This window comes from Macrobrachium nipponense, chromosome 43 (assembly GCF_015104395.2).
Source record: "Macrobrachium nipponense isolate FS-2020 chromosome 43, ASM1510439v2, whole genome shotgun sequence".
NCBI lineage: Eukaryota > Metazoa > Arthropoda > Malacostraca > Decapoda > Palaemonidae > Macrobrachium > Macrobrachium nipponense.
Genome location: NC_061104.1, coordinates 44,227,973 through 44,251,846, shown reverse-complemented (window position 1 = coordinate 44,251,846; position 23,874 = coordinate 44,227,973). Strand labels below are relative to the sequence as shown.

At 38.6% G+C, this 23,874-nt stretch overlaps 2 protein-coding genes across 4 annotated transcripts; one reads left to right on the top strand and one right to left on the bottom strand.

Annotated features, from left to right (window-relative positions):
• Window positions 1-6,494: 6,494 nt before the first annotated feature.
• On the bottom strand, window positions 6,495-10,816 carry LOC135213701 (tubulin beta-1 chain). Its single transcript, XM_064247799.1, has 4 exons — window positions 10,687-10,816; window positions 8,234-8,465; window positions 7,818-8,062; window positions 6,495-7,464 (listed from the first exon to the last, which is right to left on the bottom strand). Exons 1-4 carry the CDS (start codon window positions 10,741-10,743, stop codon window positions 6,643-6,645), a joined length of 1,356 nt encoding a protein of 451 aa, XP_064103869.1. The 5' UTR covers window positions 10,744-10,816; the 3' UTR covers window positions 6,495-6,642.
• On the top strand, window positions 10,688-21,406 carry LOC135213702 (uncharacterized). Of its 3 annotated transcripts, none has more exons than XM_064247803.1 (2): window positions 10,688-10,820; window positions 20,935-21,406. In XM_064247803.1, exons 1-2 carry the CDS (start codon window positions 10,782-10,784, stop codon window positions 21,202-21,204), a joined length of 309 nt encoding a protein of 102 aa, XP_064103873.1. In that variant the 5' UTR covers window positions 10,688-10,781; the 3' UTR covers window positions 21,205-21,406. The 3 variants fall into 3 exon arrangements, with proteins under 3 accessions (XP_064103873.1, XP_064103871.1, XP_064103870.1); XM_064247801.1 differs by lacking the exon at window positions 10,688-10,820 and adding an exon at window positions 15,969-17,243; XM_064247800.1 differs by lacking the exon at window positions 10,688-10,820 and adding an exon at window positions 17,966-18,816.
• The last annotated feature ends 2,468 nt before the right edge of the window (window positions 21,407-23,874 follow it).

Here is a 23,874-nt window from a genome sequence, read left to right as displayed (position 1 = left end):
GTATGAGCTTGGTGGATGACAATAGACTTAGGATTAAGTGCCAAAGCTGTGCTTGTTGCCCTTGTCATGGCAGGAACTACACTGACATGAGAATCTGAAGGAAGGACTCTTACTACTCTCATGTCTAGTCATGCCTAAGTCTGCTGGTTAGGCACCTCACGTGATTAATCATGATCACCAGGCTGTGACTAACTGCAAGACTGTTTCAGAATGATTGTCTCTCAGAGGATGCCGCAATTAGAAGGTCATTTAGGTTACACATCAAGTGTAAAACACTTGACATTGGGTCCAAGCAGACACCAATTGAATTGAATTGTCAATCAAGCACCAGGCCTTGGAGACCATTATGTAATGCTGATTATAGATACAGTATTGTCAGAATTAGGTTGGTAGATTTATATTAGATGAAGAATATTCATTTGTTGCCACTGGTTTTGTAAGTATTTACAGAAGAATGGGAAGTAATCTGAATATGGGATGGTTTTGAAATGTGGGTCTCCCGACAAAGCTGCAGAGTGGGCCAAAGAGTCCACTTGCTCATTGCCTAGGATGCCCACATGGCTTGGGGTCCAGCAGCAGCAGACTAGTTTTTTCTGGATTGAAATACGTACTACAAAAGAGCCAATCCTGAATTTCACAGACTACAGGATGGATGCAGTCAATAGTATATAAAGAATTTGCAATGTCAGGAATAATGGGTGAATCATCTGTAGAAGGGAAGCCTAAAGGTGAGGAGGGACAGGAAGAGAGAGACTCACAGGTACAACATGGTGGTAAAGCAAGATCAAGGATACTTTTTTTTTCTGTACAGAGGTCTAAGTGGAAGGCTGGTTGGGAAAGGAGACAGGTAGCAGGGGAAAGGTGAGGCAGGTAAAGAGTCTGGAGGTTGGCAGGGGCATAGGGAGGAGGATAGTAGGAGGTTTGCAGAGCTCAGGAATAGTATGATGAACAGTAGCATATTTTGTGTGGGACAAGGTAAGGGAAGAGGTTGGGTTTAGGATCATGTCAAAGGGTTGATTTATGTTATCATCAATGTCCTTCATGGTTTCTGGAGGAGGCTTAGCTGTAAGGGTTTTCTTGAGTGGAGGGGAAACAGGAGGCGATTGGGAAAACTTGGAAGGGGAGAAATTGTTATTGGTCTTTGGAATGGTCCCAAATTTGCATTTATCTCTGCATGTGGGGGTTGTGTTAAGGAGAAGCAGCTTTGGGAGTGGAGGGCAGGAAAATAGGGATGCAGAAGTAGGTGTTTCTGAATTTAACACCTCAAAAGGTTCTGACAAAGATACACTTCAGATAAGAGGGGAAGATTTGGTGCATGATGGTTCTTTAGAGGTATGCAGCAGTTTGGGCAAAGAAAGGGATGAGGGTAAGGAAGTATTAGAGGTGGTAGTGGACTGGGGAATTAGAAGAGAAGGGGTTGGTTGTGGCATGTTATGGGCAGTGGTTTTTGCTTGTTTGCTTTCTTGCTATGGTCTGGGCCAGGGTGACTGGTAAAGCCAAGGTGCTGAGCCTCCTCTGATTAAAACTTGTAGACAGGGCAACCACAGTAAAAAACACTGTTTGCCAGCACAATTGCACTCTTATGAGTGGCAATTTGCTCACTCGTGGTCAAATGGCCTACAAACAGGGCAGCACACTTGTGATCTGCAAAATTTGGCTGGGTGGCTGAAGTGCCAGCACTTTTAGCATTGACTTGTGGGAGGAATATAATTTTGGACTTTGTAATGTTGACCTCTGATGTACATGTATACATCTTGTGGGAGGTCTTGCCTTTGAGTATGATCTTTAGAAAACTTTTGGATATTTCTTGTTTGTTTTTTGTTTTGTATGGTGTTTTTGCGTTGCATGGAACCAGTGGGGTTATTCAGCAAAGGGACCAACGGCTTTACGTGACTTCCAAACCACGTCGAGTGATGAACTTCTATCACCAGAAATACATATCTCTCACTCCTCAGTGGAATGCTCGAGAATCGAACTCGCGGCCACCGAGGATACCAACCACGCCACTGAGGCACTGATATTTCTTGTTGCTCTTGTCCCTAGTGTTTTATGTAACACAGAGACCTTCATGGTGGTCACTTAGGGAGTTCTTTGAGATATGTTGAGCAGTCACTCCAGCTGACATTGTCAGCCAGGCCCTACTCAGAGGGTATCACTACTATTCCAGTGCAACTGTTCAGGCTAGGATGTGGTGTTGAGCGGCAGGGAAGGTACTACCGTGTAGGTCTTGAAGGGTGGACGTTGAGCCTCTGTGTTCACTGTAAGACAGAGCTCTCATGTCTTGTTAAAAAAATCACCTTTCCTACCTGTCTCTGCGCACATTTTTGGAAGCGAAGTGTATTGTTTTTGTAAGGAGCGGTTGGGGGAATGATGAAGTACTTGCCCCACTTCTGGGGTCCTTAAAAATGGTTGACGAAAATATTTTTTAGTAAGTTACTGTAGTGGCCCATTGTTTCATGATGAATGCTGTGGTCCATACAGTATTAATTGGTGGAAGGGAGCGTTAGGCATCATGCGCAGAGATGACGGGTGACATGGTAAAAGAGGATAGAGATGAGATTTCTGGGAGAGTAGTCTGGCTCGTTCTCTAACTAGCTAATTATGAAACACTCAAAATACCTGGGGACTGATTGTGAACAGGGTCAGTCCCCAACTCCTCAGAATGTTAACATTATTGACTGAATGGGCTTGGGTATAAGTCAAGGAAATATGCAGGCTACTCCCTGACCTTTAAGGTCATTCAGCGTTGAAACAGAAATTGGCAGTACTAAGGTTTTAAAGTTTTAACAGTAGGAAAACCTCACAGTTGCACTATGAATAATTTGTTAATAGAAGGTGGAAAGGAAGATGGAATGAAGAGAATTAAGGAATGAAAGGGGTAGGAGTTAAGAGCCGAAAACACACTTCAAAGAACCTGAAGTAACGCCTACAGTGCACAAGAGGTGCATGGACTTGAGGCACCCAGCATCAGGCCATGGTCCTTAGCCCCCCTCCACATGTAAGTACTTAGTATGGGAGTGGACCAGACAAAGAACTCTTCTGTGAAAACCTAGGGTACGTTGCCAGTCTAAAGAGCATAACCAGCACCATTGTAATCAGTGCATGGATAACCGTCCGTCTGAAAGCATGAAGGAGAAGCCAAGTTTAATATGATATACTGAAAGGATATTCCTCCCGTTATGAATATAAAGTACCTGCTCGATGGACAATGGCAAGCAGCAACAACCACAGCCCTAAATATTGTTAATCCAAGAAACTTTTATCGAATATAGCTATTGCTGAAGAATCTTCCTGCATAACGGGAAGTTTGTATATCTAGTGGGAAAAAAAAGGGCACGGTAAATATAAATGTACAGCAAAAAAAAAAAAAAAAAACCAAGTCCAGAAACAATCTCTTAACCCTTAAACGCCGACTGGACGTATTTTACATCGACATTTTTTGTCTCTCGGGTGCCGACTGGACGTATTTTACGTCGACATACAAAAGTTTTTTTAAAAATTCGTGGAAAAATACTTTTAGGCCTACCAGCCGAAAACTCTTGAATCACAACGCCTTGGGGGTATGCTGGGAGTTCACGGATCAAGGTGTTGTTTTGTTTACAATCGTTACGCAGGCGCGCAAGCGCGAATTTCTTTCTTGCCGCACTAAAAAGTATCTGTGACACATCTCGGAAATTATTTCGTCACTTTGACATAATTTTTTTACCTTTTTAAATTAGCCGTTACATAGAGTATTATATATGAAAATGTGCGCATTTTTATGTAGAATACAAAAAAAAAAAATACTCATGATTGTAGCTTTTATCAGTTTTAAGATATTTTCATATAAATAACGATGTGCCAAAATTTCAACCTTCGGTCAACTTTGACTCTACCGAAATGGTCGAAAAACGCAATTGTAAGCTAAAACTCTTATATTTAAGTAATATTCAATCATTTAACTTAATTTTGCAACTAATTGGAAGTCTCTAGCACAATATTTCGATTTATGGTGAATTTATGAAAAAACTTTTTCCTTACGTCCGCGCGGTAACTCTTCCGAAAATAATCATACATGCGATTGTGGTAATGTTTGCACCATTTTAAATTAGCCGTTACATAAAGTTTTATATATGAAAATGTGCGCAATTTCATGCACAATACAACTAAAAACAAAAACAACCCATGGTTGTAGCTTTTATCAATTTTGAAATATTTTCATATAAAAAATGATAAGTGACAAATTTTCAACCTTCGGTCAATTTTGACTCTACCGAAATGGTCGAAAAACGCAATTGTAAGCTAAAACGCTTATATTCTAGTAATATTCAAGCATTTACCTTCATTTTGCAACAAATTGGAAGTCTCTAGCACAATATTTCGATTTATGGTGAATTTATGAAAAAAATAACATTTTCTTTACGTCCGCGCGGTAACTCTTCCGAAAAAATCATACGTGCGATTGTGGTAATGTTTGCACCATTTTAAATTAGCCGTTACATAACGTTTTATATATGAAAATGTGCGCAATTTCATGTATAATACAACAATAAATAGTTGAAGGTTGTAGCTATTCTCATTTTCGAAATATTTGCATATAAATCACGATAAATAGAAAAAAAACCACGTTCTGTCAAATTTGACTCTACCGAAATGGTCGAAAAACGCAATTGTAAGATAAAACTCTTACAGTCTAGTAATATTCAGTCATTTATCTTCATCGTGAAACAAATTCGAAGTCTCTAGCACAATATTTAAATTTATGGTGAATTTTTTAAAAAAAAACTTTCCTTCCCTCCGCGCGCGGATTCTCCGCCACAAATTCCGAAATGCGTAAGTCCCATTCTCGGAATATTTGCTCCGTTTTCATATTAGGCATTTCATAGAGTTTTATATATGAAAATGTGCGCAATTTCATGTAGAATAAAACGAAAAATATTTGAAAGTTGCAGCTTTTCTTATTTCCGAAATAATTGCATATAAAAAAATATATATATAAAAATTCGACATTCGGTCATCTTTAGCTCGTCAGATATGGTCGAAAACTGCATTTGTAAGCTAATATTCTTACAGTATAGTAATATTCAATCATTTGTCTTCTTTCTGAAACATATTGGAAGTCTCTAGGACAATATTTAGATTTATGGTGAATTCTTGAAAAAAATATGTTTACGTAAGCGCGTTACGAATTCATGCATTATTTTGTGATAATATTTTCTTGTGTTGCTTTTATAGTTTTATAATTTGTTATATACCAAAATGATTGAAATTTAGTGTACATTACAACGAAAAAAAAAAAAAAAAAAAAAAAAACTTGTTACCTTCAACCGTTTTGCGCACAGCGCGATTTGAATACAATTATATATGAAATTTCGTTTTTGCGCTATCATATATCGCATTATTTATATATGATAGATAATTTTTTTCATTTCTGATGGTTGCATACTAAACTTCAAGCAATGAGAAAAAAAGGAGCCAAAAATGAACTCTAAATCTTGAAAACTAAGCGCGCTGTGATTTTTTGAAAAAAATATTTTTTTCCGCTTACGCGCTCACTCTCAAACCCCTCCGGCACACGGGAGTCATTTTTTTTTGTATTTTACCCGCTCCGGGCCGTTTAATGGTTAAAGTAAACCATATAAGCAAATTGTACAATACGGAGTGATGAGACAGCGGCACTCCCTATCAGCAATCAGGAGCAATGTCAGTTGCCATGAAGGCTCGAGGTGACAATCAGCAACCACTTGTTACTATTGCTCTAGAAGTGAAGTTAGCAATTTTTTTTTACAGCAACTGGTTATCACATCTGGTAATTTTAATCAAACGCCATATTCAAATTTAGTTTCTCAAGTAGGAAAATCATAATTCCAATTCTACAGAACGTGGACATTAAGCACTTAACACAGAAGTCAAGAAATATTCTACGGGAACTGGCAATCACATTTGGTATTTTAATAAACTAAACCCCATATTCAATATATTGTATAAAGTAGAAAATCATAATTCCAACTGCAGAAGGTGGACAATATGCAATTTGGAGTTGAAATAAGGTGGTGGTCTCTTTATTAGAAAAACCTTTCAGGATTTTCGTTTGTATGGTTTTTAAGTTGCATGGAACCAGCGGTTCGAACCACGTAGAGAAATTCTATCACCAAAAATACATCTCTCAATGGTATGGCGGAGAATCGAACCCACTGCCACCGAGGTGGGACGCAACACCATACTAACCACAGTATTGGAGCCTTTTCCTTTCAGGATGGAGACATTAAAACCAGTCTTCCATCATTCCCACTTATGATTGCACACCATGTGTGACCATTTTAAGCAGTGGGATGACACCACCAGTACTTGATCCTGTGTACCCTTAAGATATTTAATTACTCGTTGACCAGTACTTGTAGGTGTTAAAAGTTCCTACCGTTCATCTGCTAGCACTTCATCAGTTAATATAGGTTATACCTTACTCAATCACAAGTCACTATTCCTGCTTACATTTAGGTTAGACAAAAGCAACATCCTTTATAAATTATTTACTTACAAAAAAATAGAAAGAAATGGAAGAAAATGTTTGTTCCTATTTGATCTTGCCAATGAATAAAATGAAAAGGAATGTACAACTCATGAAAAATAAAAATAAAAAATTATGGAAAATAGGAATATAATTTATGCATAATCGCCTTCAATTTCCCCTTCTTCCTCAAACTCTGCCTCATCATCAGCAGTAGCTTCTTGGTACTGTTGGTATTCGGAGACCAGATCGTTCATGTTGGACTCTGCTTCAGTGAACTCCATCTCATCCATACCCTCACCAGTGTACCAATGCAAGAAAGCTTTCCTGCGGAACATAGCTGTGAACTGCTCTCCAACACGCTTGAAAAGTTCTTGAATGGCGGTGGAATTTCCGATGAAGGTAGAGGCCATCTTGATGCCTCGGGGTGGGATATCACAAACGGCAGTCTTGACATTGTTGGGGATCCATTCAACAAAGAATGAAGAGTTCTTATTCTGGATGTTGTACATCTGTTCATCAACCTCCTTCATGGACATCCTACCTCTGAAAATGGCAGCAACTGTCAAGTATCTGCCATGTCTGGGATCACAAGCTGCCATCATGTTCTTGGCATCAAACATCTGTTGGGTGAGTTCGGGAACAGTGAGGGCTCTGTACTGTTGAGATCCACGGGCTGTCAAGGGGGCGAAACCGGGCATGAAGAAGTGAAGACGTGGGAAGGGTACCATGTTGACTGCCAATTTCCTCAAGTCAGCATTCAACTGACCTGGGAATCTGAAGCAGGTCGTCACACCTGACATTGTTAGGGACACTAAGTGGTTCAAATCGCCATAGGTTGGGTTCTGGAGTTTGAGGGTTCTAAAGCAAATATCGTACAGGGCCTCGTTGTCGATACAATAGGTTTCGTCTGTGTTCTCGACTAGTTGGTGAATGGAAAGGGTGGCATTGTAGGGCTCCACAACGGTGTCGGATACCTAGAAAAAGAAAATTGGTTAATTTTGGAATATTAAGATATCTAGTTTCACCAAACAAACCGACAAGTTCCATTTACAATATTATAATTTAACTGAAATTTCAAAATGAATACCAAGGGCATTGGCAATCATGCAAGTCAACATAGGTTAGGTCAAAGGAAAACTAATTTGTAAATGTCATCAAGAATGAAAATATCTAAGAAAATTGTCAAAGAAAAACTAATTCGTGTATGTCAAGCATGAAAATTTCAAAAGTAAATAACACTGCACTATTAGCATAGCTTCCAAACTGCTCATGTTAATTAGCAATATTAAAAGACAAAACCAGAACAAATTCAATCTCAAAAACTTACTTTGGGTGATGGGACGACAGAGAATGTGTTCATAATTCTGTCAGGGAATTCTTCACGGATTTTTGAGACTAGAAGTGTGCCCATACCAGAACCAGTGCCACCCCCAAGGGAGTGAGTAAGCTGGAACCCTTGTAAGCAATCGCATTTTTCTGCTTCCTTACGAACTACGTCTAAGACACTGTCCACCAATTCAGCACCCTCTGTGTAGTGTCCCTTGGCCCAGTTGTTGCCAGCACCACTCTGACCTGTAATGAAGAATTTATTTGTATTTTTTTATAACAAGGTCGACTAAAACTTAAGGTTTATGTTTACATCATACACACATTACCAAATTTAGTTTACCAAAAGCACTAGATTTAAACACAAACTAATAGCCAAATTTACAAGTTTGCCACAAGCACCAGATTTACACTAACCAAAAACAAAGCTGTCTGGCTTGAAGAGTTGTCCGTGGGGTCCAGCTCTTACACTGTCCATGGTACCGGGTTCTAAATCGACCAAGATTGCACGAGGTACATATTTCCCCTGGTTGCCTTCATTGTAATAGACGTTGATTCTCTCCAACTGGAGGTCCATCAAGTCTTTATCTGTACCCGTGTACTCTCCGGTAGCCTGAATACCATGTTCATCGCTGATGATTTCCCAAAACTGGAAAAAAAAAATAATTTTTCATTAGTACAAAGATTCACTGTATTATAAGAAAAAATAAAAATTTAAATTTGTGAATTGTATGGCATGCCTTGAATGACAGACTGTATGAATCCTTTTAAGGTTTTGAAAACTCTGGTTTAAACAAAGGATTGCACAAAAACACCAGTAATACTTAAAAATCGTTTATGGTAGGAAAATATATTCAAGGTAAGTCTGCCGACTTGACAGATTACAACTCTTAAGGTATTGTCCTACAAGACCTTGATTGTCCAATAATCAGAGATTTACACTAATGGGGTGGAAAAAAGTTGAAAGTTGTAACAGCTGTAAACAAATTTTGAACATGCAACAAATTGCACCATTACTTTTTACCAAAAACAATTGCCACCATTTATTTCGGTATTTCGTTTCTGTACCAAATCTCCCAACATTGCCATCAATAGAAATTTTGAAAAAATTATGATTTGCTAGCAATCGAGTGACATTTATCTGCATCTATGTACGGTTGGGTAACTTGACACGTACGAATTTTAAGTGGTTTCAGCAAACTATTATTATATCAAAACCCGTCTCTTACAGGGTTAGGGTATTGGTATTCTTGGGAATTTGTATTATGTACGGGGGTGGGGGATAATTCCCATTAAATTTGAGGTATTTGTGGCAGGTAGAGCCTTGAGAATCTGAATGAAGTACTGGGAAGGGGGGGGGGGGGGAAGACTACTTGACTGATTCATTTACATTACATCAAATGGCTAGTCAGCTTAACCAACCTTCGGTAAATTTCATGTCAAATGCCGTCACCAAGGCATGCCCCACAAGGGGCTGTCGGTACACATGAACTTTAAACTCGGCATGTTTGGCCCGTAGACTTAACTCCCTTCCAACACCACTGGAACGCCAGATCACTTTCAATGTTGTATAAAGCCCACTCGTCTGGGCCAAAAGGATTTTCCCACGGCTGGGTTCTACGTTGGGGGAAAAATATTAGATTTTCTGTTGCTTGCATCTAATGCAACTTACAGAAAAATGTAGTACAAAAACCACAGTCATAGTCTTCAACCGCCTTAGAAGTTTGGTTACCTCTCAATTATACAATAATCTGGCTTTGGACTTACATTTATCTCAGACTGTTGTATCCTAAGTATTTCTCTCTACATAACTATAGTTTTTTTTTTTCCATCTGTCCATCCGCCTGTGGTTTTTGTATGGTAACACTGCGTCCCGGACTTTAAAAAGTTACGCTGTGTAAGTTTTAGGTAAATAAAAGGATATCTGGGTGTACATTTGCAACTGAAAAGTTAATAATTTACTGTATGCGAATTACACCTTAATACTCTTAATAAGATATTATAATCGTTGAATGTAAGCTGAATGTACCTATCTAAAGCCCAGGACGCAGTTACCATACCAAAACACCACAGGCGGATGGACAGATGGAAAAAAACAGAATATAGGCAATCATATGATCAAATTTAATATATACGGGCAGGATTTCGAAGGAATCTTGACACAAAATTCACTAAAATAGGGATATCTAATCTTCCAGTTTAACTTTAATCCGAGCATGCCGGTGTTGGGCTCAAGCTGCTGCCTAATACCGGTTGATAATCCTGTTCAGACCACAAGACCCCGCGGCCATTGAGGGCAGATTTAAATTACGTATTAACCATTTAGGTATTAGTTTAACATGGAAAAAAAAAGAACCTCATTTGAAAGTTTCCATGTAGCACTTGTGTTCGTTCTTGTACAAGTGTGCGGCTCGGTTAAAATGTTAATTGGTCTCGTTCTGACACGAAATAAAGGTGAAAATTTCAAAACCAGTTTAAAATTAAGCGGTTACGTATGACATTTTTTAGTTAGATCTAATCCTACTGGATTTGTGGAAAGAAAAATTTAAGTTTTGAAGTTCCACTGGTATCTACGCACTTCAGTATTTTTTTGAAAATCATCGACAATTGACGACGTTCGCCACCAACCGACCAAGGCACCGGGTCGGTGTTTGGGGGGGCGGGGGGTTCTTTTTGAAAAAAGTTACCGGTCATCACCGGGATATCCTCCGCCCGCCAGCCGCTCCTTCCAACCTCGATGGCGTGACAGTTGAATTCTCGCTCGCCGGTCGGTCCTCATCCTCCAAATTCAAATCTAGAGAGATATACAGACATTGTGCACTCGCAGAATCCACTTTAAAGAAACCACTGTTATATGTTGAATATCTCACCTTGGTACCGATTTGGTTTCCGCACTGACCGGTCTGGAGGTGTACAATTTCCCTCATGGTGGACGAGTACGTGTGTGTCTTCTTGATGCCGAGTGATGACTGACTACGATGCTGCTGGATCGCCGCGCCGCGAGGTGAGCGAGCGGGCTCAGGGATGGGCTGCCAGATGTCAACAGAGAACCCAACATGACGTCATCGTTTATGGGCGGTTTTGAGCTTCTGTCGTGTTCGTAAAATAATGAAACCCTTTCGTTCATTGTTTTTATTGCTTTCTTTTTGGATCTCGTCTTTTATGTAACTGCATTTCGCATGTTAATAATAATAAAAAGAATTTCATTTGGTTGCCGACGCAGCTCTCCCGGCCGATTCAAACTGAGGCTCTCGGGAGGCCCCCATAAGGTTATTTGCTAACCGTCTGCAGTCATATTATGTAAAATCACAACGCTGCATTTGTTTTAGTTTGGTTGTCTCCTGCCATTCAGGCGTATCTTACAATTCCGAACACCGAGGCTATCAAAATGGCATCCAGCTAATTCTCAAGGAAATTTTCCATCTCGGCAAAGCAAAAAGCCACACAACCTTTCTTTTGGGGGCGACATTCTCGTCTTATTTGGGTATGTGTGCTTCCTTTTTACGAACGCACAATACCCACGGTTAAAAGGCTTTTCTTTAAATGTCCTTATTAATTTGGAAGCCTCAGACGTGTGTTATGGCAGGACTTAAAGTCGCCGTTTTCTCATGTGTGCCAAACGTCATCATTTCTTTTAACGTACTATAGATCGTCTTGTAATCGCTATTCAGTTGTGAGAACATTCGAGAGAAAATTGAAAAGTTATACTGTCAGGTCGAAGTCTTAACAGTAGTTAGAAATTAACATTCTGTATTGGACATATTTATTTGGAGATGGTATACAAGGGAACTCCTTTCGTTATGCACCTTCCCGATATATATACGATTTAACAGCAATGAACTACGAAGTATATTTGAAATGACAGTGTGTCCTTGCGCCCCACAGTACTCGTAACGGACTTTTCAGATAGTACTCATGACATCATCTTACGGCGCCGCAAAGTATGCGTGGCTGAAATTCAAGTTCGTAAACGTATTATACTTTGTCGGGCATACAGTTCATGTAAAAAAATAATAAACTGCGCCTTATAAATATTTTTATAGGAAGACGCGAAATAGAATGGCGTTCAAGTGTTTCCCACCTAAATTCTTTGTGTTATATTTGGATCGTTGTTGACTAGGAATGACAAGCTGTCGTGTTCTTTTATGGAATATAAATAACTCATGCGTTGCTGACACGAAATTGGAAGTAAATCCGTATTATAAGCGAAATAATAAAAAAAGAAAAATCGAACGTGCAGTGGTTCAGTGGACGATGGCAACGGGTTTTGCTGCAGACCTCGCTACGATTCAAGTTACTGCTGGAATTAGACATCGCTGTATTTTAGTACAGTGGGTGTACTGGTACTCTGTTCACGGCTACATGCGTAGATTATCCACTTTTGTGTTTATTAATCGTTTGGATCGGGAAACATGGAATCTGGAGGTCGCCTTCATTTGGCAACAGCCCTCACCCTGAGTTGCAGGCTATTGATTTAATGCAGCCGCATTAGTACAACAGGCTTGGAGAAAAACCACCGCCTGTTTAGTTAGTAGGTGAATCAGCTATTGGGGTTAAATAAAAGTGGTAAGGAATAGAAATATGAGACACAAACGCTCAGGGGACATATGATCATTTTAGGTTATTTTACGTGTAAGTTATATTTTTTTAGACGATGAAAACAAAATTCCCCAAGCATGTAAACACCGTTCACAATCTAGTTACTAGATTATTAAAGGTATATAGAGTAACATGAGCAATACAGCACGAATCGAACCATACCGAAGTTACACATCGTATGAGTCACTTCGTCTCTTAGCGAGGGCAGCGCCCATTCTGGTTGAAACTGGTATCCCACTCGGCCTGCCCTCCACGATTTTTGTCTCTTGTAAAGGTGGTACTGCAACTACTGCACACCGGTAGTAGACTAAATCAATGTAGTTTGTTGCCAATAAGCAACAGAAATTATATGACAGGAAGAGTACTACTGTAGAAGCATACAGTACGTAGCTGTTCGCCCCACCCACATCTCCCACCCCCGCAAAATAGAAAAAAAAAAAAACATACACAAACAATTTAACACTGAGGTGAAAGCAAATAAGATTTGGATGAAAGAAATGTTTACAAGATAAACCATTCTCTTAATGTGTTTCACGGCGTTGTGGCGTTATAATTTGTTATTTGGTTTGTTTAGCGATCTGATAACTTGCCGATAAGTCGGGATTTTCCCAGTCATTAGTGGGTTCATGGTGGGCGTTATCTGATTACTGGCGATGTAGTGAGGACGGGGATGCGATTATAGTACTTTTTTTGTATTCGGTCCGTTTGTACTGACATTTTTCAACGCTTCTGTAAAATACTGATATTTCTCTTATTTAAGTATAGAATGACAGATTAATCATAGGTTGAAGGTATGAATTATCGCTGCTGTTAGTCCTATGCGGCACGTTGAAACTGAAGTAAAATATGCTAGTACTAGAGTTGGAGTTATTCCCGGAACGAACCCTCACAAAATCCAAAGCACAGTCTCTTGAAACTAATGAACATAAGACCAAGGGCTTGCATTAAAAGGGCTGCCACTTGGATATAATCGCGTCAAATGTCACGGGAGTCTGGCAGGTGTCAAACTTAGGGTCGCGGTACTTCTTTCGTTAAAAGAAAAAAAAAGTTATAATAAAATATTATACGATTGCTTGTTCCTGTCGCGGTGCTGACATTTTCGGGTACATTACATATATTTTTTTGATACAAAATAAAGCTTATATATATATATATATATATATATATATATATATATATATATATTACATATAACTTTAACACGTGATTGTTTTATTCACAAATCACCACAGCCTCTCATTTCTTCACCTGTGGTGATGTGATTATATATATATATATATATATATATATATATATATATATATATATATATAATGTGTGTGTTCGTGTGTTATTTATTTCTTAAAAGTTCTACTACCCTTTTCAGCTAGAAAATGGAGCTTCCAGAGAACAGGGAATTAGAATGCTCGGGTGTGGGAAAGAGAAAATTACTTACAAAATGTCGAGAATTAGCATTCGTAAGGTGTGCGTGTGTGATCAGAAGGTGCTACATAGCCAGTATTAGAGGTGTGTGATACGACATTTCTCATTAAGATTCGCAGAAGTTCAATACCCGGCTTTATGGTTGACGTAACATAGCAACTATGAATTACAATTGAATTTCAAAATATCATAGAATTGATAATAGGACGAAATGACCAGATTGTACGATGCAACATTTTCTTTAAGCTGTGTGTGTATTGCGGACAATAAAGAGGCAGTGCTGTAGTTTGGTCTTTTAGCTTTCTTCACATATTCGTGTACAGTTATATTCATTGTCGGTACTTTACTGCATCGACTTGAAGCTACAGCCGCAATATGTCATGCATTCTTCGGTGGATATAATGTTCTGTAAGGGTAGAATATTCAAAGAAGTATTTAATATAGCACTTGCCATTTTGTGTTAAGTATGTTAAATGTACACATATTGATACATACACACTCACACATTATATATATATGTATGTATGTTTGTATGTATGTGTATATACATAAAGCGTTTCCCCCTTGCCAAATACACTGGGATTCTATAGAACACAACTGAAGTTTTCCGCCTTGTTTGCAAATCAGATCCCGGATCTCTCTCTCTGGTGAAGCGAGTGTCATAACCGCTGAACTTCTAATAAGTTACTGTTTCATATCACCCACTGACTTAAGAACTATCAAGAAACAATACAGTGGGACGTCGTTTACTCATGCAAATGATCCTCTGAACCGGATGAGGTATTCAGTGCAGTGACTGGAATGAACAGACAGTATATGAATGATGAATGATACTAACTGTGCAGGTTTCATTGAATGGGTGTCACATAAGGAAGCTTTCATAAACAAAAAGTCATTCACAGACACAAAAGCTTTCACAGAATAGTTTTTATCGAATAAAACTATTAGAGGAAGCGCTGTTTTAATTTTAAATACTTTCTTAGACTAGAGCTTTCACAGATGCGTCCATAACTGCATGGACATACTTAGGCTGAATATTGTAAACGTCAAAGAATAACTCTTGCACAGGAATATGTTTGATGGAATGTTAACGGGAATGAATAGAAATACGTTTAGATACAGCTTTCATCGAATGTAGCTTTTGTTAGGTGAAACTTGAAGTGGAAATCTTTCTTGAATAAAGCATAAAATCTATGCATCCGAGAATTCAGTCTTCCTTAAAAAAAGAAGAGTTTTGAACTGCTTTTTAATAAACAGTAAGAAAGATAAAGACCAATGCCAATAACGAAATATACAGTGGCAATGATAGGAACAAAAACGCCTAAACTTTATGAAGCAAATAATGGAAAGCAACCAGAAAGAAAAAAGTGAACTGCTGAATATATTGGTTCATAAAACATTACTGCACTTTCATATATCATATACCTTCAGAGACCTCTTTCATGGAATATAGTTTTCCTTGAATAAGACTTCCAGCGGCTAAGTGGATCTTCCAGTGGATAACACTCCGTTGAAATAGAACTTACTCTTTCAGAGGAAATAAACCTGTCCCCATACCCTGTGCCCCATAGAGAGAAGGAGTCCATAGCCAGGCATTTTACGGTTCCTTCGTTCTGTTCTCTGTGTACCCAGTGATCCATTCGTTAGCTGAGGCCAGTACGTACTGCCCCTGATCCCCCTGAATAAAATTGATAAACCCCTTTCAAAGACACCTGTTTGGTCGTAACGTTGACCATACTGGCTCGTGTAGAAGTTGATGCTATAGGTGAAAACTTCAAATGTTTGCTTTGTGAAAAGCTTACCGTGAACCTCTATTATATATCGAATGACACTTCCGTGTGAAGTGGATTTTTCTACACGGTTTATTCTTGATGGGGCGCTTCCACTAATCCTGGACGTAACCTCGGATCTCGTAACTCTCTCTCTCGTGGGCCGTTTGTACGTAAAGACATGTAACTAAGATAATTTTTTTGCTGATAACACCCTTTATATAAAATTCTGTTTTTTTTTTAAATGTATACCAAACATACATGAATCACCTTATAATTTACGACTGCATGGCTGAGACCACGTGTATGAGAGAGAGAGAGAGAAGAGAATGAGAGACGAGAGAGAGAGAGAGAGAGAGAGAGAGAGAGAGAGAGAGTTGACTACCTAGCCCAGGCGCCATGTTCAGTAAACAACAGCTTCTCTCTCGTGCCTGGTAAGGAAGTTACCAGATGCCACAGCTTGTCATAAGTGCAGTCTGCTGGGATCGTTTGAGAAATGAGCAACAATGCTGCTTCATTTGTTTACTTTTATTGACAGATACCTAAGCCGTTCACATATTCACATCCTAGAGATATTGACGCTGCCTATGTAGGCTCATTTTAGAAGGTTGGTTAGACCAACTCCCTCCTTCAGAGCCGTGAAGAAACCTGACCACAGACGCGCCACCAACCCCCAGTCCCCACCAACTCTCCGCAAACACCTCGCCCCCCCACCCACCTTCCCAAAGCCCCTCCATTCTCACTACCGTTATAACCGAGGAGGTTATAACCTTCATTCTCTCTCTCTCTCTCTCTCTCTACTATATCAAATGCGTTTCTGTAGTGAATCAGTTATTTGACTGTAGACAATCTCCTCTCTCTCTCTCTAAACAAATTATTTATGCATACCACAATGATATCCCATATTAGCAGTTACTAAATCAACTTTTTTCACTGGCTGTCTTGAAGTTTGTTCAGTTAACTTAAAAGGGCAACCCTATCCTAAATTGCTGCCAGGCGGGGTAATATGTAAAACGAAGCGTAATCGCGGCCCTTAAGGCCCCCATACACTATCGAGCATCGAATCGCGCTACGTGCAACGCGTCGAGTTTTCATAGTGTATGGGGGCTTGCGCATCGTGCAACGAGCCACTCGCAGCTGGCTCGACGCTATCAAGACATTCCTGATATTTTGTGGGCGGAGCTTCGAGCCAAGTGATAATTTGTTGGGTACACGAGGAAGGCTCCATTATTTTTGTATGTTGAGTGAAATTGAAAATGGATAGCGCCAATTCAAGAGAAGTGTTAAGTGACTTTATAGACCTATACCAGTCTTTCCCGTGTTTGTGGAAAATTAAATCGGCAGATTACTATAACAAACACGCAAAACAAATTGCTCAAGACAAATTAGTAGAAAAACTGAAAGAATGTGACCCTAATGCTGATCGTGAATCATGTTTACGTAAGATTAATTCTCTACGTGCATCATTTAGAAAAGAATTTAAAAAGGTTCAGGCCTCATACAAATCTGGAGCCAGCACAGATGACATTTATAAGCCCAACTTATGGTACTACGAAAAATTACTCTTTCTGAAAGACCAAGAAATGCCAGGACGCTCTAGGTCTTCTTTAGAGGAGGAAAGCTTTGAAAGAGAGATGGTAAGGGAAATTTATATTTTTATTAAACACTAATTATCCTTTTACAATTTCAGGGATGCTTTCTCCTTGAATAATGTGACTTGTACTTAATATTTTAAGTACTATGTAGCAATGATATGAAGTTCTATACATACAATTATTAAGAAATAATATGCACTTGTTATACAGAATGAATTGTTTTAATTCATACAAAGTTCACCAAAACCTTAAAGCACCATGAACTAAATAATTAATTTGTTTAGAATTTAACTAACTATCCAATGGAAAAGTCTGAGACCAATTGTTAGTTTAATTTTTTTTTTTTTACTTATTTATTTATTTTTTTGGGGGGGCTAAAGACTACGCTGAATTTATATAAACTTGGTCTCGTACTCTAGTTTCCTACTGACTTGTCTTGCCATGGAACGGCACCTTCTTCCATAAAATAAGCCATAAATTGATTCCTGACTTCTTTAGCTTCTTGCGGAGGGTTTCTGGTATGTGTCCTTTCCAAAGGTTGTAGAGCAACATCTCCGAGCATTACATCAGGAATGGTTAGGTTTTCAATGCCTAGGCCTATATCATTGCTTACATTTTCCGGCGGCAAATATGATGCACTACATTTTCTTCTCAAAAAGTTATGTAGAACGCAGCATGCTAATACTACTTTTTCTATATTAGCAATCTTTAGATTTATTGGTGAAGAAAAAATCCTAAAACGTGAAGTCATAATACCAAATACATTTTCGATTATTCTTCTTCCTCTAGAGAGCCTATAGTTAAATATTCTGCGCTCCTTTGTGAGGTCTTTAGAGGAATAAGGCTTTAAAAAATGCTTCCTTAACGCGAAAGCCTCATCTCCGATGAATACATATGGCAAAATTCTGCTACTATTTTCTGGTTTAGCTGGCTCTGGCAAATTCAGTTTCCCTTCGCTTAATAGGTCTCCGAATTTTGTGTTCAATATTATTGCGCAATATTTTGGTTTGCGCAATATAATTGATCGTGTGTGGGCAATATTGAAAGATTGTGCAATATATTGTGTGGTTTTCAAAAACTTGAAAATATATTGCGCAAACGGGATAATATTGTGTCGTCTGTTGGCTATATTGCGCAATATCCTGTCAGTTTCTCTCCAGCGGTCGTGTGAGGTTATTGTCTCTCCTCAACCACGCGTATCATGGGTGACAAAAAAGCCGAAAAAGAATTCATTATTGAATTTATTGAGGTGTATCGTGGTCTTCCCGCCCTGTGGGATGTGAAATGCAAAGATTATACTAATCGTGCCAAAAAGGGGGAGCAGTACGATGTGCTGATACAAAAGTACCGCGAAAAATACCCGTATGCTGAGAAACAAGATGTAGTAAAAAAAATGAATTCTTTGCGAACAAACTTCCGGAAAGAATTAAAAAGGATTCGCGATGCAGAGGAAAGTGGTGCCGATGCAGAGGATGTGGAACCCACGCTTTGGTATTTTGACGAAATGAAGTTTCTTGTAACTCAGGAAACACCTACTGCTTCAATTAGCACGATGGACATATCTCAGGATATTCATGACAACGAGGATCGTTGCGATGCAAATGAAACCAGCGCGGTAAGTGGGCTATTTTATTAAGTTTCTGTACAAGTTTATCTTACTCTTACATAATACCAACTTATTATTGGTAATAATGCAGAACAGGGCCTCATAAAGAAATGTATATAATTACATTCTACACACCCTAAAATATATGTAGAAACCAAAAATAAATTGTCCCTCTGCTGCGGAAAGATGGTTTTTATTCCTTTGAACATTGGATGAGCCACACATTATATCTAGAAAACGAAGCATTTTAACGAAAAATGATATTCATGAAAAACGTCTTAAAATTAGGTTAGGCTAGGTTTTGTCAGGTTTGGTTAGGTTAGGTTAGGGATTTTTGATATTTGACACTCTCTACTGGTAAAATAAACCCATTTTAAGACGTTTTTCATGAATACCATTTCTCGGAAAAATGCTTAGTTTTCGAGATACCTTATGATTTAACTATTTATTTTACTGTTCTTCATTTTTTTTATTATTGAGGATACTCTTCTCGATTCAGTTATTGGTCGAGCCAACTGCGCCGACATTTTTCCATTGCCATGAAACCTGGTCTTCATTGTTGAAGAACTCAGAATAGGTCTCTCTGACTGCTTTTAGCACTATTTGTTGCGTTTCTGGAGGTAGTGTTTGGCGGAAGTGGTGTTATCTCATTTACAAAACCCTTCCATGATCCTTTCGTGATGACACCTGCCTGCACATCCTCACAGTCCACGAGTTGCGTTGTGACATAAGCTCGTGAATGGCGCTTGCGTAAAAAGTTACGCAAATAACAACATGCCAAGGCAACTATTCGATCTTTTTCAGGAGAGAGTGCTATTGGCTTCTGTAACACACCAAATCGGCTGACCAAAGATCCCAAAGGTATTTTCGATCACACTAAGAGCACGACTCAATCGGTAATTGAAAATTCTTCTCTTCGCATTTAATGCTGATTGGGGGTAAGGTTTCATAACATTTTCAGTTAGTCCAAAGGCATCATCTCCCAGAAAAACGAATGGCAATATTTTCTGACTATTAGGCGGTTGTGTTGGTTCCGGAATTTCCAATGTAGCCTATTACCAGCAAGCGCCTGCCCGAATTTCGTGTAACTGATTACACCACTGTCCGATACTCTCCCATTGACTCCTACATCAACCATCATGAACTCATAGTTTGCGTTTAACTCTGCCTTCATCACAATGCTGAAAAATTTATTATAAGTGAAGTAAAGTGATCCAGAATTGTCAGGTTTCTTGATTGCGACATGCTTGCCGTCGATTGAACCCAGGCAATTGGGGTAATTAAACTGATCGTAGAAATCTTGCACAATTTGTTTCCATTCTTGGGTTGTAGTTGGTACCTGCAACAAAGAAAAACAACTTCATAAGAGCGACAGAAAATTGGCAGTTGTCAACGGAATTTATGATGAAAATAATTGTTTTTTATCCTAAACAATTTGAAAAGCAAAGATAATACTTTGAAAACTTGCTAATATGGTCATGCTGCACGGATACATCCGAGTTGAAAACCCTCGGTTTGTGTGTCAGTTTGTCTTTCTGTTAGGAGGATTACTGGGAAAATAATACAGGACCAGGCATTTTAACAAAATATGTATTTGGCATCCAAGAAGAACCTAGTACATTTTGACGATGATCCATGAAATAGTTTGGACGCAAAATGCTTATATAGTACACTAAAACACCTTTATAACTGACCACTCCCAAGGCCCGTTATAGAGGTACCGTTCGGTATATAGATCCCTTATTTCTTCACTGTTTCTCATAATCAATGCAATCAGTAATAGATTAATAAACTACGAATGTAAAAGTTGATTTTTTTTGTGCAGGAAATCATTCCTGGTATATTATCGGGTCTTTTCTGTTTGGCGTCCAGCGGAAAAAATAATTTTAATAGATTTTCTATTTATTTTTGTCCGTAGAATCCTTATATAACACTAATTTTTGGGAGAAATAAATAGTTTTTGAGTTATTCGCTTCTGAAGTTATTTTCTTCCTATCTATTACTGAAGGAATCGAAACTTTAAAAAAGTCGTGATATTCAGTCTGGTTAGGTTAGGTTAGGTTAGGGACATCTATTAAACGCCCAACCTTATACTTAAACTTAATTTAGTTTTATTCTTTTTCTCAGGCGGATGATGAATCTCGTCCAAAGAACAGGAAACGTAAAGCTCCAGATCCCACTGAGGAATTGGTGAAGTTGGCCTACAAACGCCTTCAACAACCACAAGATGACAGCGACATACTTGCTGCAGCTTGGGCAGTCGAGCTCCGAAAAATGGATCCACAACAGCAGTTGTTTGCCAAGAAGGCCATCAATGAGATACTGTTTGAGGGACAAATGGGGACCTTACACCGTAATTCAGTTGAAATTAACGTCTCACGTGTGTCCACACCATAATAGTGTTCAGCACCTCCCTTCCCCTTCATTCCGTCAGTATGAATCAGCAGGTGCCTCCTCGCAAGACACAGGTGGATATTACACTACTTTTCAGTAAGGCAGTTACTTTCCAAATTCATGTAGGTATACCTTATATACAATGTCAAGTTTTGTTCTAGCCAATGTATGCCAATATTTTGAATGTATAAATAAAAGGATTTGAAATAGAAAAAGAACTTTCCTTAATGTATTCCTTGAGGCAGTTGATAAGAGCAGTGCACGTTTCCATAACAATGTGACCTATTGACTGAGGTGACACAGCAGTTAAAAACTTTAGATCTTCAAAACTATTCCTGGTAGCGAGATATCGTAGAGTTATGGACAACCGTTGGCTTACAGGAATTGCATCGCGCATGATAGTGTTCCTTTTTTCGATTTCAGGAGCAACCAAAGCAAGGAGTTCATCAAATAATTCTCCGTTCATTCGTACAAAGTTGCGGAAATCATTTGGTTCAATTACTCTCAGTTCATTGAGTAATTTTTCGTGGGTGAACTTCTCCCTATCAGTAAACCACTGTTTGGCCCATTTTCTACCCTTCTGCAAGCCTTTTTTCTTCCCTTTCTTACGACTTGCTGCCAGAGCAATCATCACGCAACACAATTCAGAGTCAGTCAACATGAAGTTCTGGCAGGGACTGACTGTTTGCACAATGTGGTTGTACGTCTGTGCTCACGATTGCGCATTATATTGCACAACCTTCAATATCGCCTCCATACGGTACAGTCTTTTGCACAAACCAAAATATTGTACGATAATATTGACCGTCTAGGGGCCACCGTCAAAATATTGTGCAACCCACATTGCGCAATAATATTGAACGTCTAGGGGCCGCTATTTTATGAGATATTCACATAGACCAAGTCTACAAGGACAGTTTCTGCAAGTTTTTTTTTTTTAATGAATTGATTGTGCATTATGTGAAGAAAAGAAAGTAGGCGAAAATAGATAACATAACTGATAAAGGCAAACCAATTTGTAGACGGATAAATGCCTAGATACGTCATCAACACTGTCAGAAAACAGAAAAACAATGGACTGGACTGTCCGTGGCGCCCGAAAGAAGCATGGCAGCATTAAAACATCACATCTTTAGACTAAACCTCCTTAAGGTTTAGCAGCATTTCGTCGAATAAAACGCCACGTTTGTTTCAACAGACGAGATATGGAAAATGAGGCCTTTGTCCCCTAAAGGACTCAATCTCTGTATTGACAAGATGTCATCTGCAGATTCTGTCATTATTATTATATTGTTGATATTTTACTTTTTCATTATTACTATGAATACTATAAAGTTAAAGTTTTCTACATTCACTTTTCGTATTTAGCCTTCTGAACCTGGCTACTGTAACCACCTAAGGTCTCTAGTTAAAATTTAAGTTATATAGTCTGTGCACTAACTGTTATAACTCTTAATGCATTTTTCTTCTCTCCGATATCATTACTGTTATTACCAGTATTATGATTACTATCTTTTATGATACCTCAGCTATTGTGTGGATAAGTGCCGTTTATTCATTTTTTTATCATGTCTCATGATCTAGATTGCGTATGTTACTATGTATTTCGTATATTCCATGTATATGGTCTGAGCTGAAATAAAGGATATTATTATTATCATAATTATTATTATTATTGTTATTATTATTTATTATTATTGCTCTCTCACAGTCCTCCAATTCGACTGGGTGGTATTTATAGTGTGGGTTCCGGGTTGCATCCTGCCTTCTTAGGAGTCCATCACTTTCCTTACTATGTGCGCCGTTTCCGGGATCACACTCTTCTGCATGAGTCTTGGAGCTACTTCAGCCTCTAGTTTTTCTAGATTCCTTCTCAGGGATCTTGGGATCGTGCCTAGTGTTCCTATGATTATGGGTACAATTTCCACTGGCATATCCCATATCCTTCTTATTTGTATTTTCAGGTCTAGATACTTATCCATTTTTTCCCCCTCTTTCTTTCTCTTCAACAATTATTATTATATTATTTTATTATTATTATGATTATTATTATTATTATTATTATTATTTATTATTATTATTATTATTATTAAAAAAACACACACAGCAAAATCGACGGGAACATCAGACTCGCAGAAAGCCGCGGAATTCGATGTTGGTGATCAAAGTCTAGAAACCTTTTTGGTGGATCTTCGTGCATGACGGGCGGGAGGAGAGGGGTAAGATCCTCCGACCGGCCTGACGAACCGTTCCTCTTTAACACTGCATGAAGAAGAAGAAGAATATCGCGTTTCCGCCTGCCGCCATGCATCGAACGGTGCATTGCAACGAGATTAGTGGCTTCAATACAGTAACGGTTTAGGATGGAGGTTCATTTTTTTCTTTTTCTTTAGGTAATAGGTAAGATGGATGAAAGGAGAGTGAAGGTAGTTTGCTAGCTAACCATGGTAGGGAATAGTTTAGAAAGTTATGTATTAGAAACTGATTTATCCACAATTTTATCAAATAGAATAAATAGCCGAGTCCATCGAGCTTTTATTATTATTATTATTAATTTGATTGTTTACATGAGACTATACAACCATGCAAGTGTAGCGGTAATTAGTGTCTCTGCTTCTTATGTGGGGATATTATTTGAGAGGCGAACCGCTACAGATTGTGCTCTCTTGCCGT

Coding starts and splice junctions, on each gene's coding strand:
- LOC135213701 (XM_064247799.1), bottom strand. CDS start 10,743: ATGAGGGAAATTGTACACCTCCAGACCGGTCAGTGCGGAAACCAAATC. Junction 8,466..10,686: donor GAAACCAAATCGGTACCAAG/GTGAGATATTCA, acceptor TTTTTTTTCCAG/TTTTGGGAAATCATCAGCGA. Junction 7,465..7,817: donor CTGTCGTCCCATCACCCAAA/GTAAGTTTTTGA, acceptor TTCTTTTTCTAG/GTATCCGACACCGTTGTGGA.
- LOC135213702 (XM_064247800.1), top strand. CDS start 18,403: ATGGGTGACAAAAAAGCCGAAAAAGAATTCATTATTGAATTTATTGAG. Junction 18,817..20,934: donor ATGCAAATGAAACCAGCGCG/GTAAGTGGGCTA, acceptor TCTTTTTCTCAG/GCGGATGATGAATCTCGTCC.